This window comes from Dipodomys merriami, unplaced genomic scaffold (genome assembly GCF_024711535.1).
Source record: "Dipodomys merriami isolate MVZ:Mamm:240054 unplaced genomic scaffold, mDipMer1.0.p SCAF_3457, whole genome shotgun sequence".
Lineage (NCBI taxonomy): Eukaryota > Metazoa > Chordata > Mammalia > Rodentia > Heteromyidae > Dipodomys > Dipodomys merriami.
This window is the reverse complement of record NW_027205001.1, coordinates 1-18,318: the sequence shown is the minus strand read 5'-3', so window position 1 is coordinate 18,318 and position 18,318 is coordinate 1. Positions and strand designations below refer to the sequence as shown.

General features: G+C 46.0%; 1 protein-coding gene across 1 annotated transcript; it reads right to left on the bottom strand.

The window, feature by feature from the left end:
• Nucleotides 1–418: 418 nt before the first annotated feature.
• Nucleotides 419–7,425, bottom strand: LOC138803688 (kinesin light chain 1-like). Its single transcript, XM_069987745.1, has 6 exons — nt 7,147–7,425; nt 6,148–6,378; nt 4,087–4,165; nt 2,255–2,480; nt 1,053–1,140; nt 419–557 (listed from the first exon to the last, which is right to left on the bottom strand). Exons 1-6 carry the CDS (start codon nt 7,405–7,407, stop codon nt 450–452), a joined length of 993 nt encoding a protein of 330 aa, XP_069843846.1. The 5' UTR covers nt 7,408–7,425; the 3' UTR covers nt 419–449.
• Between the last annotated feature and the right edge of the window lie 10,893 nt (nt 7,426–18,318).

Genomic DNA, 18,318 nt, shown 5'->3' with positions numbered 1-18,318 from the left:
ACTGAGTGTACCTTTCCTCAACACACACCCCTCTCATGCACTTAACACGGGCCTCATGCACTGATTGAGCAGGAGGTAGACTGACTGGCCTTTGGGGACTATCTGCTTTTTCTTTTTTCTTTTTTCTTTTTTTTTTTTGGGGGGGGGAGGTCCGGTTTTGGGGCCTGAACTCTCAGCCTGGGCGCTGTCCCTCAGCTCTTTAGCTCAAGGCTAGCACTCTACCACTTTGAACCACAGCGCCACTTCCGACTTTTCTCTTTTTGCTTATGTGGTGCTGAGGAATCAAACCCAGGGCCTCATGCATGCAAGACAAGCGCTCTACCACTGAGCCACCTTCCCAGCCCCACTATCTTCTTTTTCAAACGAGTTGCTTTCAGTCAAAAACTGGTAGTGACATATCAGTGTTCAGAACTTAGACACAAAAATCTCAGAGAAGAATCCTTCACATGTCATACCTTCTCTCTGATCTCCAGGGCTCTTTTGCACAAAGGCTCAGCCTCCTTGTACTTCCCTCGTTTACCATACAACACAGCAAGGTTGTTCAGAGTTGCTGCCACCTGCCAACACAGAATGCCACAAAGAACCACAACACACTACATACAGTGAAGCTTCCTCATGGGATAAGAGGGTGAGGTCACTGTAATGTGAGGTAGATCACATCAAGTACCAATTAGAACATGTTCTAAAATTAAACAAATCAACATGAACTGGATTTCTTTTAATTTTCCAATCAAAACAGATCACTACAAGTCCGACCAGATTCTAATAAAGACACAATATAAACTCTTGGGGACAAATCTAAAGAAGGACATGCAATTTGATTATAGATCAGAAATACAGCTGGTGACCCATTCAAAGCAGTGGCCATCAACAAATCAGAAGTGACTAGCGTATGTAAATATCAGAGTAGCTGCCACAGAAGCTTGTCACTACCTGAGCCTGCTGGGGACAAGGCTGCTCTCAGACCTCCCTGTGGAGCTTGACGTGGGATGAACTGGACAAAAAAATACTAGGGAAAATCAAAAGTAAAAGACTGAATCAAGTATACCAACCGCGGGATGATCTTTGCCCAAAGTTTTTTCACGGATAGCCAAAGCATCATTCAGTAGATTAGCTGCATCTTTGTATTTGTTCTGATCCCTAAATTGAAAAATACATTAAATGCTTAGATGTAAATTACTAAATCAATCAATCTAATCTAACTAGCTATTTATTGGTACTAGGGATTAAACTTAGGTTTATGCATGCTAAACTCAAGCTCTACCACTAAGCTATATACCCAGACTCCCAAATCCTTTTTCTGTGTTTTAATTTTTTTATTCTTATTTTAAAGGTAATATACAGGGGGGATACAATTATACTTAAGTCAGATAAAAAGTACATTTCTTTTTGGACAATGTCATCCTCCTAATTTTTCCCTCCCATCCCTTTTTTTTGGCAGATCCTGGGGCTTGAACTCCACCTAGGTGCTGTCCCTGAGCTCCTTTTATTCAAGGCTAGCCCTTGAGCCATAGCACCACTTCCAACTTTTTCTGATTAATTGGATAAGAGTCTCATGGACTTTTCTGCCCAAAATGGCTTTGAACCTCGATCTTCACAACCATGCCCCCCTTTATTTTTACCAACTTTCAAATATCCCTTTAAAAACCCACCCATCCTTACAGATGGCAGCAAAGTACTGTTCAAGTTCTGGGCCAATCTCTCTTTCTCCACACTGCCCCACCCCTACTCTGCTCAGGACCCATCTCCAGACTCCTGCCTTCACATACGCTCACACAAGCCCACACACGGCATCCTGCCCAGAGGCCAGACTTGTTCTGTCCACAGGGCTCAGAACCCACAAATCCCCATGGGTGCCCATCCACAGGGATGAAAGAGGCAGAGGAGGCAAAGGTTTTGTAAGGAGAATCCAGGATTTCAAAAGGAGAGAGAGTCCAGGCCCTTGGGAGGTGGGGTCGACACTGACAGGCAAGGTAGAAAGGCCATCCCAGGCCAAAGAAATCCTGGGCCAAAAGTCACACCTCAACTGGCCCAGTTGGGGGTACTATAGGCTATCTCAGAAAGGCATGGGTGCGGGCACAGGCAGCCTCTGTTCCTGGTCAGGATGACCGAGCTGGCTGAGTACTTGGAGATTAAGGCTACTTGAAGATAAATATCATAAGAATGAGTCACATGATTTCTAAAACCTATTTCTAAGTACAAGTTGGCTAAAGTTGTCTCTAGTTTCAATTCAGCGCAAAAACCAAAGGACTACCTGTACACCAAGGCCAAGATGTTGAGCATGGTGGCCACATCAGGGTGGTCATGGCCCGAAGTCTTCTCCAGGTCCTCCAGGGCCTGCTTGCAGAGTGGCACAGCCACCTCGTAGCGCCCCTGTGATGCGTACTGGATCACCAGGTTGTGGAGCGTGCGCAGCCGTGCAGGAATCTCATAGCCTCCTTGCTGGGCGGCGGCAGCAGCACTGCTATGCTGCTGCTGAACTGCTCAGAGAAGACACACTTCAGAGGGTGCAAGAAAAACAGTGCAGGCCAGCCAATTCCACACTTCCCCACTACCGGGTTCAAGCTGACCCCTATGCTAACAGTCTTTTCTGGGTACCTCTGCACATGCTGGGAAAGAGGAACGACTGGTCAGGGACGGCACTCTGTTGGTTTACAATGCCATGAGACTACTAGGTGTCAGACTAAGAAGCAGCAGCACTGACTCCTACCTTGCAAGGACCCACAGCCACATGTATACTGTGCGTGCACACTACTATATCCTTTCATGTACGAACACTTTAAATCTTAGGGGAAAAAAGGCAATCCCATCAGGCATGGTGATATCCACCTATAACCCCAGCATTTGGCAGGCTGAGACAGGTGATCTCAAGTGTAAGGCTAGCCTAGACTACACACCAAGACTTTGCCTTAACACATGGTCTCCCTGATATGTGGATGTTAAATCCAAAATGTAAGGAGAAAATAAACAAGACTGGAGAAACAAAGGACCTCCACTCATCTTGTCGTATCATTACAAAATGACCCCATGCTGCTGACCACATATATGGTATATATGTGCACATCTGAGTGAAACTAGAAGACACAGAAACAGAGGCAAACAGGAGAAAACATACAACAGCGGGACCCCAACAGCTGCACTGGACAATGATGAAAACAAACTAAACAACTCCAAAGCAGCGATGAAAGGGAGGGAATGAGATGGATAGAGGGAACAGCTGACACGAAGCAAAGAGAAAGAAATGTATGTATCGGAAGTAGTGCTGTGGTTCAAGTGGTAGAGCGCTAGCTTTGAGCGGAAGAGCTGAGCTCAGGCCCAGAGTTCAAGTCCCATGACCGAACCAAAAAACAAACAAACAAACAGAAATGTATGTATCACCTGATGTGGAAGAAATAGCTGTACTGTCAAAGCTCGTAGAATTACAAACTTTATAGACCAGGATAATGACAATTTGCCTCATGAAGGTTAGAATGTGTTTGTGACTTACTAAGTATCACTATCTCACAATACTATGAAATTTGTGAAATTTATGTAATCACATAATCAAAATAAAAATTTTTGTAAAAATTAACTCTTCATACTGAAAATTAGTATTATGTTTGTTTTCAGTACAATTATATTCTTTAATTGATAAGCAAAAAACAAAAAACAAAAAACAAAAAACTTGCCGGGCGCTGGTGGCTCACGCCTGTAATCCTAGCTACTCAGGAGGCTGAGATCTGAGGATCGCAGTTCAAAGCCAGCCCGGGCAGGAGAGACCGTGAGACTCCTATCTCCAATAAACCACCAGGAAACCGGAAGTGGCGCTGTAGCTCAAGTGGTAGAGCGCTCGCCTTGAGCTGAAGAGCTGAGGGACAGTGCCCAGGCCCAGAGTTCAAGCCCCACGACCGACCAAAAAAAAAAAAAAAAAAAACTTTGCCTTAAAAAAAAAAAGGGGGGGGGGGTGATCCTGTTCTTGGAATCTGTGCAGCAGGCGTCTGCATTAAGGCTTGAACTCTGACAAGTGTGTCCTCAAAGGGAAGGAAAGCACCACTCAACACGATGACACACCCAACCTGACAGCACAGCACACCACTTGCCACTCACTTCCTTGGCCTGGGTCATCCTCATCATTCGGAAAGAGATCATCCAGCGGCTCTTTGGTAGAATCAGTATCTTTGTCCTCCTACAAAAGAGACCAAAGCACGTTTTATTCTCAGTATTACATATCTTGCCTGAAAAATCTTTTTTTTTTTTTTTGTTTCTTTTTGGTAGGTCATGGGGCCTGAACTCTGGGCCTGGTCCCTGTCCCTCAGCAATTTATCTCACTTGAGCCACAGCACCGCTTCCAGCTTTTTCCTTTTTACTTATGTGGTGCTGAGGAATCGAACCCAGGGCCTCAGGCATGCAAGGCAAGCACTCTACCACTGAGCCACCTTCCCAGCCCTAAGTTCAGGGCTGGGAAGGTAGCTCAGTGGTAGAGTGTATGCCTTGCAAGCATGAGGCCCTGGGTTCGATTCCTCAGCACCACATAAACAGAAAAAGCCGGAAGTGACGCTGTGGCTCCAGTGGTAGAGCACTAGCCTTGAGCTGAAGAGCTGAGGGACAGCGCCCAGATCCAGAGTTCAGGCCCCATGACCAGCAAAAAAAAAAAAAAAAAAAATTAAAGACTTTAAAAAAAAAACCTTGGGAAAGGCTACAAGTTTTTAAGATCAAAAACAGGATCATGGGGCTGGGAAGATGGCTCAGTGGTAGAGTGCTTGCCTTGCATGCCTGAGGACCTGGGTTTGATTCCTCAGCACCACATAAGCAAAAAAAAAGCCGGAAGTGGCGCTGTGGCGCAAGTGGTAGAGAGTTAGCCTTGAGCTGAAGAGCTGAGGGACAGAGCCCAGACCTAGAGTTCAGGCCCCAGGAACGGACCCAAAAAAAAAAAAACAGGATCATGATGATGGCTCACCCTTATAATACTAGCTACTCAAGAGGCTGAGATCTGAGGACAAACAGTTCAAAGCCAGCCTAAGCAGGAAAGGCTGTGAAACTTTTTTTTTTTTTTTGGGTGGGGGGTCCCCGTCATGGGGCCTGAACTCTGGGCCTGGGCACTGTCCCTCAGCTCTTCAGCTCAAGGCTAGTGCTCTACCACCACTTGAGCCACAAGGCCACTTCCAGCTTTTTTCTTATGTGGTGCTGAGATATCGAACTTAGGGCCTCAGGCATGCAAGGCAAGCGCTCTACCACTGAGCCACCTTCCCAGCCCTGTGAAACTCTTATCTCCAATAAACCACTCAGAAAACCAGAAGTGGAGTTGTAGCTCAAGTAGCAGAAAACTAGCCTTGAGATGAAGAGCTGAAGGATGGCGCCAGGCCCAGAGTTCAGGTCCCACAACTGACCAAAAAAAAAAAAAAACAGCCAGGTGCAACTCTGTAATCCCAGCTACTCAGGAGGCTGAGATCTGAGGATCAAGGTTCAGTGTCAGCCCAGGCAGAAGTTAGAAGTCCATGAGACTCTAATCTCCATTTAGCCACCAGAAAACTGGAAGTGACACTGTGGCTCAAGTGGTAGAGCACTCACCTAGAGCTGAAGAGTCCAAGCCCCATGACCAACTAAAACAACAACAAATAAATAAAATAGGCTGATTTTGGTCCACATGGACACCAAGCAGGAAGCAAGACCCTACCTCAAAAATAATCTACTCAGGGGCTGGGAAGGTGGCTCAGTAGCAGAGCGCTTGCCTTGCATGCATGAGGCCCTGGGTTTGATTCCTCAGCACCACATAAGCAAAAAGAGAAAAGCCGGAGTGGCACTGTGGCTCAAGTGGTAGAGTGCTAGCCTTGAGCCCCAGGCCCAGGGTTCAGGCCCCACGACCAGACCCAAACAAAAAATCTACTCAAAAAGCTGTAGGCATGGCTCAGCAAACAGTACCTGACTAGCAAGCTGAAGTTCTAACCCTAGTACTGCCAAAAAAAAAAAGGAAAAGAAAGAGGCTGAGAATGTGGCTTAGTGGTAGAATGCTTGCCTAGCATACATTAAGACCTGAGATCGATTCCTTAGTACCACATACACTGAAGTAGCACTGTGGCTCAAGTGGTAGAGTGCTAACCTTGAGCAAAAGAAGCTCAAGAGTTCAAGCCCAAGGACTGGCCAAAAAAAAAAAAAAAAAGAGGCACTCACTGAGGGAGAAATATCATCATCGTATTTCTTTAGCTGGTTCATGAATTCTAAGTGCTTCTTCTCTTCCTCCAGCTGGGCCACAGACTGCTCGCTCTTCTGTAACTTCTGCTGCGTGTTGGCCAGTTCATCCCGCAGCCACTGATTCTCCTGGCACAGACGACGAACCTGAGCACGCAATTTCTGCTTCTCTGACTCAACAGCATTCAGGTGATTTGACAACGCCATCATGACCTAAGCAGAAGAGACACTGACATGTTGCAGGATGCCACAGGACAGGTTCCCCATCCATACACGATGCATAAGCTCTAGTGGTGTCAGTGGTTAAGTACAATCTGCTGCTTGCTTCTCCTTCCCTTCACTCTTTCTGAGTATCACATGTTCAAAGGATCTACAAAATACATTTTTGTTCATTCTATATAGGAGCACAGCAAGGACTATCATAGACACCTCTCCTCTGATGTATGTGACTGCATTGGGGGGCAATTTGAACTTAGAATCTTGTGCATGCGTAGAAATGTGCTCTACCACTGAGCTATAACTCCAGCCCTTTTCAGTACTAGGTTTCTTTGAGCTAAGATTATAGGTGTGAGCCCCTATGGCCCAACTTGGTTACTTCCTTTATGAAACTGCTCTTCCCAGCAGTCCCTCTTCTGCCTCATTCATTTACTACCTAAGCTCAAGGTTAAGAGAAAAGCCAAGGTTCAATGTGCTGAGCTTTACTTAAGAATTAGTGGGAGGGGCTGGGAAGATGGCTCAGTGGTAGAGTGCTTCCTTGCATGCACAAGGCCCTGGGTTCGATTCCTCAGCACCATGTAAGCAGAAAAAGCCGCAAGTGGTGCTGTGTTCAAGTGGTAGAGAGCTAGCCTTGAGCTGAAGAGCTGAGGGACAGCGCCCAGGCCCAGAGTTCAAGCCACACAACCGACAAAAAAAAAAAAACTTTTCAAAAACAAATGAGGTCTCCATAACATTCACAGTCACACTGAGCTGATTCTACCGTACCTGTGCCTCACTCAGACCAAGCTCCAGCATCTCCAGGGACTTCCGGATCATGTTGGATTTCTCCTCCACCAAGTTGCTCTCATCATCTTTCTTCAAACACTTCAGTGTCTCCAGCAAACTCTGTAAAATGGAGTTGTGCTCATTCTTCAGAGCTTCCAGCCCCTGAATGACTTGCTTCGTCTTAGAGATGATTTCATCTTGTGTAAGCTTCTCCAACTTGTCTTCCTTTATATATACCATTGTGGACATGTTGTCATACATTCTAGAATGGAAAAAGAAGAACATCAGACACTTTATTACAAGTTACATTGCTGTCATATCTTTAAACAGCAAACATTTGTGAAAGCTGCATTTATAGGTGAATATAAACATGTTTCCTGCTTTCAATCTTGAGTATATACTACATTCAGGACTGTTGTTTTTCCTTTGCAGATACATGGGGTTACTTTCTAGTTTACATCTGAATTGGGTTTTGGTGGTTTTTTTGGTCAGCCGTGAGGCTTGAACTCTGGGCTTGGGCACTGTCTGAGTTCTTCAGCTCAAGGCGAGCACTCTACCACTTGAGCCACAGCGCCACTTCCCGTTTTCTAGTGGTTTATTGGAGATAATGGGCTGGGAAGGTGGCTCAGTGGTAGTGCGCTTGCCTTGCATGCTTGAGGCCCTGGGTTCGATTCCTCCGCACCATATAAGCAGAAAAAAAAAAAGCTGAAAGTGGCGCTGTGGCTCAAGTGGTAGAACTCTAGCCTTGAGCTGAAGAGCTGAGGGACAGCGCCCAGGCTCAGAGTTTAGGTCCCACGACCAGACCCCCCCCCCAAAAAAAAAATCTCACGGACTTTCCTGCCCAGGCTGGCTTTGAACCGTAATCCTCAGATCTCAGCCTCCTGAGTAGCTAGGATTACAGGTGAGCCACCAGCACCCGGCCTGAATTGTTTTTGTGTATTGGTCCTGCCTAGGCGCTAGGAGCTTTTTTTTTTTTTTTTTTTTTTTGGGGGGGGGGGTTCATGGGGCCTGAACTCTAGGCCTGGGCACTGTCCCTCAACTCTTAGGCTCAAGGCTTAGCGCTCTACCACTTGAGCCACAGTGTCAACTTCTGGCTTTTCCTGCTTATATGATGCTGAGTAATCAAACCCAGGGCCTCATGCATGCTACGTAAGCATTCTACCACAGAGCCACCTTCCTAGCCCTCCCTGAGCTTTTATTCAAGGCTAGCACTCTACCACTTGAACCACAGCTCTACTTTCACCTTTTTTGGTGGTTAACTGGGATAAGAGTCATACAGAGTTTCTTGCCTGGAATGGCTTCAAATCAGATGTCAGCCTCCAGAGTAGATAGTATTATAGTTATGAGTTACCAGCACCCAACCAGACTTGGTCATTTATACACTACCCAAATGGGACAGAATTACAGAAGCCAAGTGTCTGTGTGTTTTTTCCCAAAAGGTTGTCTGCCTATTAAAACATAGAAAAAATAAAGTAAAAGATAAACAAGCCAGATACCAGTGGCTCACACATGTAATCTTAACTTCTCAGGAGGCTGAGATCTGAGGATTGTGGTTCAATAAATAAATAAATTCTACATGAAGATTTTTATTTTTAAATGTACCAGATACAGTGACTCACACTTGTAACTTGAGTTATTCAAGAGACTAAGAAAGTCAGCTCAGACAAAAAGTTCACAAGACTAACTCAAATCAATAAAAAAAAATGGGGCACAGTAGACCTGGTGGCTCACACCTATAATCCTAATTACAATGGGGGCTGAGATCTGAGGATCATGTTTCTTTCTTTTTATTTTTTTAATTAAAGAAGCAATTTTATTGAGAAGGTTCCTACACTGACCAGCCAGGGCCGCAGCACAGGCTCAGGAGCTGATACTGCGACACTGCGACGACATGAGGATCATGTTTCAAAGCCAGCCTGGGCAGGAACATCTGTGAAACTCTTATCTCCAACTAACCACCAGAAAACCAGAAGTGGAACTGTGGCTTAAAGTGGTAGAATGCTAGCCTTGAGCAAAAAGAGTGCAGGGATGGTTCCTAGGTCCTGAGTTCAAGCCCCAGGGCTGACAAAAAAAAATTTAAAAAATGGGGCACAGCCATCCCACTACACAGGAATTATAAATAGCAGCACCATGGTCCAGACCAGCTCAGGCAAAATATCAAGACCCAAACCCAGCACCAGTGGCTTATACCTATAATCCTGGCTACTCAAGAGGCTGAGATGGGAGGATCGAGGTTGAAAGCCAGCTCAGGCAGGAAAGTCTGGAGCAAAGCCTTGAGCAAAAGGAGCTTAGGGACAGCACCCAGGACCAGAGTTTAAGGGAAAAAAAAAAAAAACTGAGCAGGGAAGAAGATCTACAGTTGAGAAAAAGTAACTGTATCATCTTTGCATTTTGTATTATAAAACACATTTCATGTGTGTATGTGTGCACGTTCATGCACACCATGTGTGTATGTCTGTGTGTGTGTACCAGTACTGAGACTTGAACTTAGGGCCAGAGCACAGTCCTTTAGTTTTTCTACTCAAGGCTGTCATTCTACTACTTGAACCACACCTCCACTTCTGGCTTTTTGCTGGCTAACTGGAGAAAATCCTCAGTGACTTTCCTGCCCGGGCTGGCTTTGAACCCTGATCCTCAGATCTCAGCCTCCAGAGTAGCTAGGATTACAGGTGTGAGCCACTAGTGCCCGGCTGGCTTCCCCGAGACTCTTATCTCCAATAAACCACTAGAAGACTTATCTCCAATAAACCAACAGAAAACCCGAAGTAGTGCTGTGGCTCCAGCTGTAGAGTGCTCGCCGTGAGCTGAAGAGTGCAGAGCAGTGCTCAGGCCCAGAGTTCAAGCCCCACAACCAACAAAAAAAAAAGAAAAGAAAAGCCTTCAGCATAGCAATTAACTGCGCAACAGCACAACGGGAACCTGTAAGTATGGATGGACAACCAGCTGCTTACAAAAGTGTGACTGCCTTGTACAGGAATGCAGGCAGGGAGAACAGGAGCTCCCCAGGCAGAAAGCAAGAACCAGAAGACCCTGGTAGAAGCTGTCAGGTTCAAATGGAGTTAGTTACCTGGGAGTGGATCAAGGAGGAGTGTAAGCACAAGTAGACTGACAACAGGAACTACTACCCCAGAACAGCTGGCCTCTCACAAAAACACTTGCCTGACTGTCTCAGAACTCATTCCACAGCACTGCCTGAGAACTTTGTGACCTTTAACAGTGACCTCTCCAACTTCCATAGCTTTCCCTTGTGTTGTGAATACAAGGGGGACATCTCTTGACTGCACCTGTGTCCCAGACTGCAATCCTACTTGTTTATTCCCAGACACTTAGTGTGAAGATGTGCCTCTATTATTCTGTCTGATTTTCACAGCCCCTGCCCTCAACCAGGGTCTGGTTTGCAGAACCAGACCTTCACTTCATAGAGAAAAATGGGTGGATCCCAAAACTCATCAGACACAATAATACCATTCTTTCAATAAATGTTTAGTGAGCTATGCAAGACACTATTCTACGAATAGAGATAGGACTTTGCCAAAGAAAGAAAAAAAAATTGTACTGAGGCTGAACTCAGGACCCAGGCACTATTCTATAGGTTTTTCATGCAAGGCTGGCACTCTACCACTTGAGCCACAACTCTACTTCTGGTTTTTTGGTGCTTAACTCGAGATAGGCGTCTCATAGTCTTTGCTGCTGAGATTGACTTCAAACTATTCTCAGATCTCAACCTCCTGAGTATCTAGAATTATAGGCATGAGCCACCAGCTTCCAGATGGAAAGAAAAATTTAATAACAATAGTGTGACTCACCGAGCGCTGGTGGCTCACACCTGTAATCTTACTCAGGAGGCTGAGATCTCAGGATCAGGGTTCAAAGCCAGCCCGGGCAGGAAAGTCCGTGAGACTCTTATCTCCAATAAACCACTAGAAAACTGGAAGTGGCACTGTGGCTCAAGCGGTAGAACGCTCGCCTTGAGCTGAAGAGCTCTGGAACAGCACCCAGGCCCAGAGTTCAAGCCCCACGACTGACCAAAAATAAAAATAAAAAATAAGTAAAAATAAAAATAGTGTGACAAAGCCGGGCGCTGGTGGCTCACGCCTGTAATCCTAGCTACTCAGGAGGCTGAGATCTGAGGATCGCGGTTCAAAGCCAGCCCGGGCAAGAAAGACCATGAGACTCCTATCTCCAATAAACCACCAGAAAACCGGAAGTGGCGCTGTAGCTCAAGTGGTAGAGCGCTCGCCTTGAGCTGAAGAGCTGAGGGACAGCACCCAGGCCCAGAGTTCAAGCCCCACGACCGACAAAAAAAAAAAAATAGTGTGACAAAAGAGCACCCTCCCTGCTCCCAGAGAGGGTGACACACCAACCAATCACATAGAAGGAATAAGACTGGCCAGGCACTGGTAGCTCACACCATCTCAGGATGGAAGTTCAAAGCCAGCCCAGGCAGGAAAGTTCATGAGACTCTTATCTCCAATTACCACCAGGAAACCAGAAGTTGTTTCACGTATCACCTATCTGGAAGCCAGAAGCAAATAAATGCCTCCAAAACTATGAAGGGAAATTGTTTCTAGTTTAGAGTTCTAGAGTCAGTCAAATTCTCAATGTAAGAACAGACACACCACAACCCAAAACATTTTATGTCACCAGCAACCTCCAACTGCTAGAAGATGTGCTCAATCAGAACAAAGGGACCCAGTTGAGAAGGAGGATGTCACATGACACAGACAGCTCATAGGACCAGCAGGCGGGGAGACGCCTTCAAGGCTGCACCAGTCACATAGAAACCAAGCTAACGATTGGGGCTGAATGCATGCCAACTCTACAAAGGAGGTAAAAACCAGACAGTGACTCGCTCCCAACAAAAGACTGAACAGGAAAATTTATTACATGACTCAACTCTGGTATGCAGAATCACAAAGACATAAGAGTAAAAACTGATCTAATATAAATGACAGCCCCATTACTTTCGGGAGGTTGCGAAGAGACCATAAAGTACAAGCATGGTGAGGAGAGCAGAGAAATAGGCCCCCAACATCTAGCACAGTGGTCCGTAACTGAGAAACTGAGAAAGGAGGCATGCTAAGTAGAATTGCAGATGAGCATGAGAACAACCACAATCTGGCCCTAATTCCTGTAAAGTCTGCATGGGTGCCCTTGGCACCCACAGGGGCCAGCCATCCTCAGCACCTCCAGCTCACAGGGCAGCCTTAACCACTAAAGCGCTGCCCTGCACCTCCTGCCACATACTGTCTCAGGAAGCAAGTCACCAAGCACAGACCACAAGTCCAGGAGAGGGGCATTTATAATGACTTGGAATTCATCTGTATGGCTGATTTGTCTTCCCTCTACCTCTGCCTTATTTTAATCATTTGCATCAATATGGGCTTAGTTTTTTTTTTTTTTAGTTTAGTTATACTTAAGTATTCTACCATTTAAGCCACAGTGCTACTTCCAGTTTTCTGGTGGTTTATTGGTGATAAGAGACTCACTGTTGGGGCTGGCTTTGAACTGCGATCCTTAGATCTCAGCCTCCTGAGTAGCTAGGATTACAAGTGTGAGCCACCAGAACCCATGGCTAATTCTTTATGGTATTAAAGTTTGAACTCAAGGCCTTGCATTTGCTAGTACTTGAGCCACCCCGCCAGCTGTGTGTGTGTGTGTGTGTGTGTGTCTGTGTGTGCGAGAGAGAGAGAGAGAGAGAGAGAGAGAGAGAGAGAGAGAGAGAGAGAGAGAGAGAGAGAGAGAGAGAGAGAGAGAGGGTCTTGAGTCTGGTTTGGCCTACAATTTTATTTGTGTTTCCTTGTTTCTGTTTTTCTTTGTTGTTGTTTTGTCAGTCATGGGGCCTGAACTCGGGCCTGAACTCTGGACCTGAGCACTGTCCCTCAGCTCTTCAGCTCAAGGCTAGCACTCTACCACTTGAACCACAGCACCATTTCCAGCTTTTTCTGCTTATGTGGTTGGTGCTGAGGAATCAAACCCAGGTCCTCAAGCATGCAAGGCAAGCACTCTACCACTGAGCCACCTTCCCAGCCAGCCCCTTATTTGTGTTTTCTTTTTTTTTTTTTTTTTCCGAACCCAGGGCCTTGCGCGTACCGGGCAAGCACCCTTCCGCTGGGCTACACCTCCAGCCCCTTTGTGTTTTCTTAAATGGCTGGGGTGACAGTCATGTACCACTCTGCCAAGCCACTGATCCAGTTGGGAATCTCAAGAATTTTTTGGGGGGGAGGAAGGGACTAGGAAGGTGGCTCAGTGGTAGAGTGCTTGCCTTGCATGCATGAAGCCCTGGGTTCAATTCCACATAAACAGAAAAAGCCAGAAGTGGTGCTGTGGTAGAGTGCTAGCCCTTGAGCAGAAGAAGCATAGGGCAGGGCCCAAGCCCTGAGTTCAAGCCCCACGACTGGCCCAAAGAAAGAAAAAAAAAGTAAGTTTTGGCTAGAGTAAGCCTGGAACTGTGTGATCCTTCAACCTTCATCTCCCAAGTAGCTAGGATTAATACATCTCCCATTTTGCCAACTATTAAAAACTTTCTGGATATGCTACTGGGAATTCTCCATTGGCTGTGATAATGTTGTTGTTGTTGTTGTTTGCTTTTTGTTTGGGGTATCAGAGCCTTGCACTGGTGTTAGTAAAGCACTCTACCTAACTTGTGTTCTTTCACTCATCTCATCATCCTGTGTTTTTGTTTTGTTCACTACTTCCTGCTGACATGAGAAACTCCAGACTTCGTTGAATACCGGTGGCTCACACGTGTAGCCTAGCTATTCAGGAGGCTGAGACCTGGAGGGTTGTGATTCAAAAAGCCAGCCTCCTGGACAGGAAAGACTGTGTCTTCAATAATCAGCAAAAAGCTGGGCTGGAACTATGGCTCAAGTTTTCGTGTCAGCTTTGAGGAAGCAAGCGGAGTGAATATGGAGACCTAAGTTTATACCCCAGTACTGCCAAAAATCAAAACAGAGTAGAAAGAAAAAGAACTGTTGTTGGAGTCAGGCACTAGTGGCTCTCACCTGTAACCTTAGCAGCTTGGGAGGCTGAGATCAAGAGACTAGTGTCTGGGCACAGAATTTTAGGTATCTCATCTCCACGAATAAAAAGCTGGGTGCAGTAATAAGATCCTGATGTCCCAGCTACACAATAGCATAAATAGATGGACTGCGGTTCAGGCACCTAGGGTCTTCCAAACAGGAAAACAACTAGTGTAGAAAAGAGCTGGAGGAAGGTTTCAGCAGCAGAGACCCTGCCCAGTAAGCCTACAGCTGAACTGAAATCCAGGATGTTCCTCGTGCTCCTCAAGAGAGACAGTGAGAGGAAAAGAATGCATTTACTTCTTGCTTACCATGCCTCAAGTCCTGGATTCAATCCCCAGCACCAATGAAAAAAACAAATGAACAATTCCTGTATGTCTGTGTACCAGAGGAAGGATGGGCTTGCTCACTACCTCCTGGCACAGACTTCCACATAGTTGACAGTGCACCAACTCATCACTTTATACTTGCCACATATTATCTCCTCTACTGAATCTCTTCCTCAAATCTCATCTAATCTAACTTAATCCCTTTATTTCCCCTACTAAACTTGAATCAGAAGAACAAACTAAATGAAAGACTCCATACTGGCAAAAAGAAAAGAACAAAAAAACCTGTAAGGTGAAAATTAAAAACTCCACAATAACACCACTTATTCTGAATGTGTTTCCATCCAAAACAAATCACTCAATATAACAAAAGCAAAAGCAGTGTTTGTTTATCTTTTGAGGAATTAGTTGTGCACATGCTTTCAGGACCAGGAAAATGTGGCTGATACCCCTGCCTGGATGCCTCCCCACAGCTGCTCTCAGGCCTTCCAGATTCTGCTGGGAAGTTGACAGCTGCTTGGAGCCTCCAGCAGCACTCTAACTGCACCTGTTTCAAGGTGTGCAAGGGTCTTTCCAAGAGCTTACTTTGCTCATTTAGAAATCCAAAAAGGACTGACTCACAGCTGCACCTGAGAACAGATTTTTCACAAGAAGGCTACTTCCCTTTCCTCAGCAGTCAGAGGTCTACAATCACTGAATTTTCCAGAAGACCATAGGCCTTTCCTCTCAAAAACAAACTTTAAGCACAAGAAACTAACGGGAAGGTGAGTACATGAACATGTAGAATATGCTTTTCCCTAAAATAAGAACGAGTAAGACCTAATGATACAAACGTCCCACTTAGGAGTTGATGGTTGAACAGAAAAGAAAGAACAGCTCTACTGGCAGGACTAATGACTAAGAAGGGTACAGAGCAAGTGCTACAGGAGTCTGCAGAAAACACTACTGAAGGTGGATATCAGTCATGGGGCTTGAACTCAGAGCCTGGGCACTGTCTCTGAGCTTTTTTGCTCAAGCTAGCAAGCACTCTACCGCGTTAAACCACAGCTCTACTTCTAGTTTTTAGGTAGTTAATTGGAGGTAAGTTTCATGGCCTTTCCTGCCCACGTTGGCTTCAAACCTAGATCCTCAGATCTCAGCCTACTGAATAGCTAGGATTACAGGCATGAGCCACCAGCTAATGGGTTGTTTTTAAATATGACACCCACCTAAGAATTAATGTCAGAGCCGGGCGCTGGTGGCTCACGCCTGTAATCCTAGCTACTCAGGAGGCTGAGATCTGAGGATCGCGGTTCAAAGCCAGCCCGGGCAGGAGAGACCGTGAGACTCCTATCTCCAATAAAACCACCAGAAAACCGGAAGTGGCGCTGTAGCTCAAGTGGTAGAGCGCTCGCCTTGAGCTGAAGAGCTAAGGGACAACGCCCAGGCCCAGAGTTCAAGCCCCACAACCGACAAAAAAAAAAAAAGAATTAATGTCAGGTAAGGATTATTGTCAGCTAGCTAATAGTTCCCAAAACAGTATGTCTTTAATTTACCTACTCAGGGCAGTAACTCATGCCCTGAAGGTCAGATGTAGCTCTTTCAAAGTTAATTGCACATTTACCATGTGAGCAATTCTCCTCCAGTATTTATTAAGAAATAAAAATGCATGTTTATGTGGTCTTATACAAGAAGGAATAGTCCCCCAGATGTACATGTAGAGAACTGTTAATGGCAGACACACAACAGAGCAGAACTTAGGAGTAGAGAGGAACAAACCACAGATACCTGAAACAACATGAAAGAATTTCAAAAGATGTACTAAACAAAGTAAGTTAGATCGAAAAATACATAGCAGATAACCTCAATACATAATGAATGCTAGGACACCTAACCTATTAGAGACAGAAACTAGATCAAAATTGTTTGGAGAAGGGGCTGGGAAGGTAGCTCAGTGGTAGAGTGCTTGCCTTGTATGCATGAGGCCCTGGGTTCGATTCCTCAGCACCACATAAGCAGAAAAAGCTGGAAGTGGTGCTATAGCTCAAGGGGTAGAGTCCTAGCCTTGAGCTGAAGGACAGCGCCCAGGCCCAGAGTTCAGGCCCCATGACCGGCAAAAAAAAAAAAAAAAAAAAATTGTTTGGAGAAGAGATGACTGGTAACTGGCAAGGGTGGTAGTATACACCTATAATCACAGCACTTTGGATTTATGCTTTTTGATATGCTTTATGTGCTATTCACACTAATAAAATTCAGTAAGTACCAGTAGAGCAAACTTGTGTTTGCCTTGTGTGGCAAACACAATTCAGGGCTTCCTGTTTACTAAACAGTCACTAAAGTCACATGGCTAGCCCCTTTGACAAAGTCTTGCTTTATGCCATGGCCAGCCTGGGTTTCAATCCTCCTTTTTGTGCTACCATTTGTCACTGGGATGACAGTGCAACCAACTACTGACTGAAAGGAGTCTCCCAAACTTTTTTTTTTTTTTTTTTGGTCAGTCGTGGGGCTTGAACTCTGGGCTTGGGCACTGTCGCTCAGCTCTTCAGCTCAAGACGAGTGCTCTAGCCAGACGCTGGTGGCTCACGCCTGTAATCCTAGCTACTCAGGAGGCTGAGATCTGAGGATCGCGGTTCAAAGCCAGCCCTGGCAGGAGAGACTGTGAGACTCCTATCTCCAATAAACCACCAAAAAACCATGGCGCTGTAGCTCAAGTGGTAGAGCGCTTGCCTTGAGCTGAAGAGCTGAGGGACAGCGCCCAGGCCCAGAGTTCAAGCCCCACGACTGACAAAAAAAAAAAAACAAGTTTTTCAGGGGCTGGGAAGGTGGCTCAGTGGTGGAGAACTTTCCTTGCATGCCTGAGGCCCTGGGTTCGATTCCTTAGCACCACATAAGCAAAAAGAAAAAAGCAGGAAGTGGTGCTGTGGCTCAAGTAGTAGAGTGCTCGCCTTGAGCTGAAGAGCTGAGGGACAGCGCCCAGGCCCAGAGTTCAGGCTCCATCCATGACTGGACCCAAAAAAAAAAGAAAAAAAAAAGGTTTTTCAGCCGGCGCTGGTGGCTCACACCAATAATCCTCGCTACTCAGGAGGCTGAGATCTGAGGATCAGGGTTCAAAGCCAGCCCGGGCGGAAAGTCTGTGAGGCTCTGATCTCCAATAAACCACTAGAAAACCGGAAGTGGCACTGTGGCTTAAGCGGTAGAGTGCTCACCTTAAGCTGAAAGAGCACTGGGACAGCGCCCAAGCCCAGAGTTCAAGCCCCACAACCGACCTAAAAAAAAAAAAAAGGGCTGGGAAGGTGGCTCAGTGGTAGAGTGCTTGCCTTGCATGCATGAGGCCCTGGGTTCCATTCCTCAGCACCCACATAAGCAAAAAGAAAAAAAGCCGGAAGTGGCGCTATGGCTTAAGCAGTAGAGTACTAGCCTTGAGCTGAAGAGCTGAGGGACAGCGCCCAGGCCCAGAGTTCAGGCCCCACGACCGGACCCAAAACAAAACAAAAAAAAAGGTTTTTCACCGGACACCGGTGGCTCACACCTGTAAACCTAACTACTAACTACTCAGGAAGATGAGATCTGAGGATGGTGGTTCAAAGCCAGCCCAAGAAGGAAGGTACCTGAGACTTATCTCCAATTAACCACAGAAAACCAGAAGTAGCACTGTGGCTCAAGTGGTAGAGCACTTGCCTTGAACTGAAGAGATAGGGACAGCACCCAGACCCAGAGTTCAAGCCCCATGACAAAAAAAAAAAAAAGTTTTATCCCCCTTGGTTCTAAACTATTCTAAACTATCCCAATCACCTCAGACATGAATGTCCCGTCCCCTCTGGAGGTGGATATACATTGTTCCT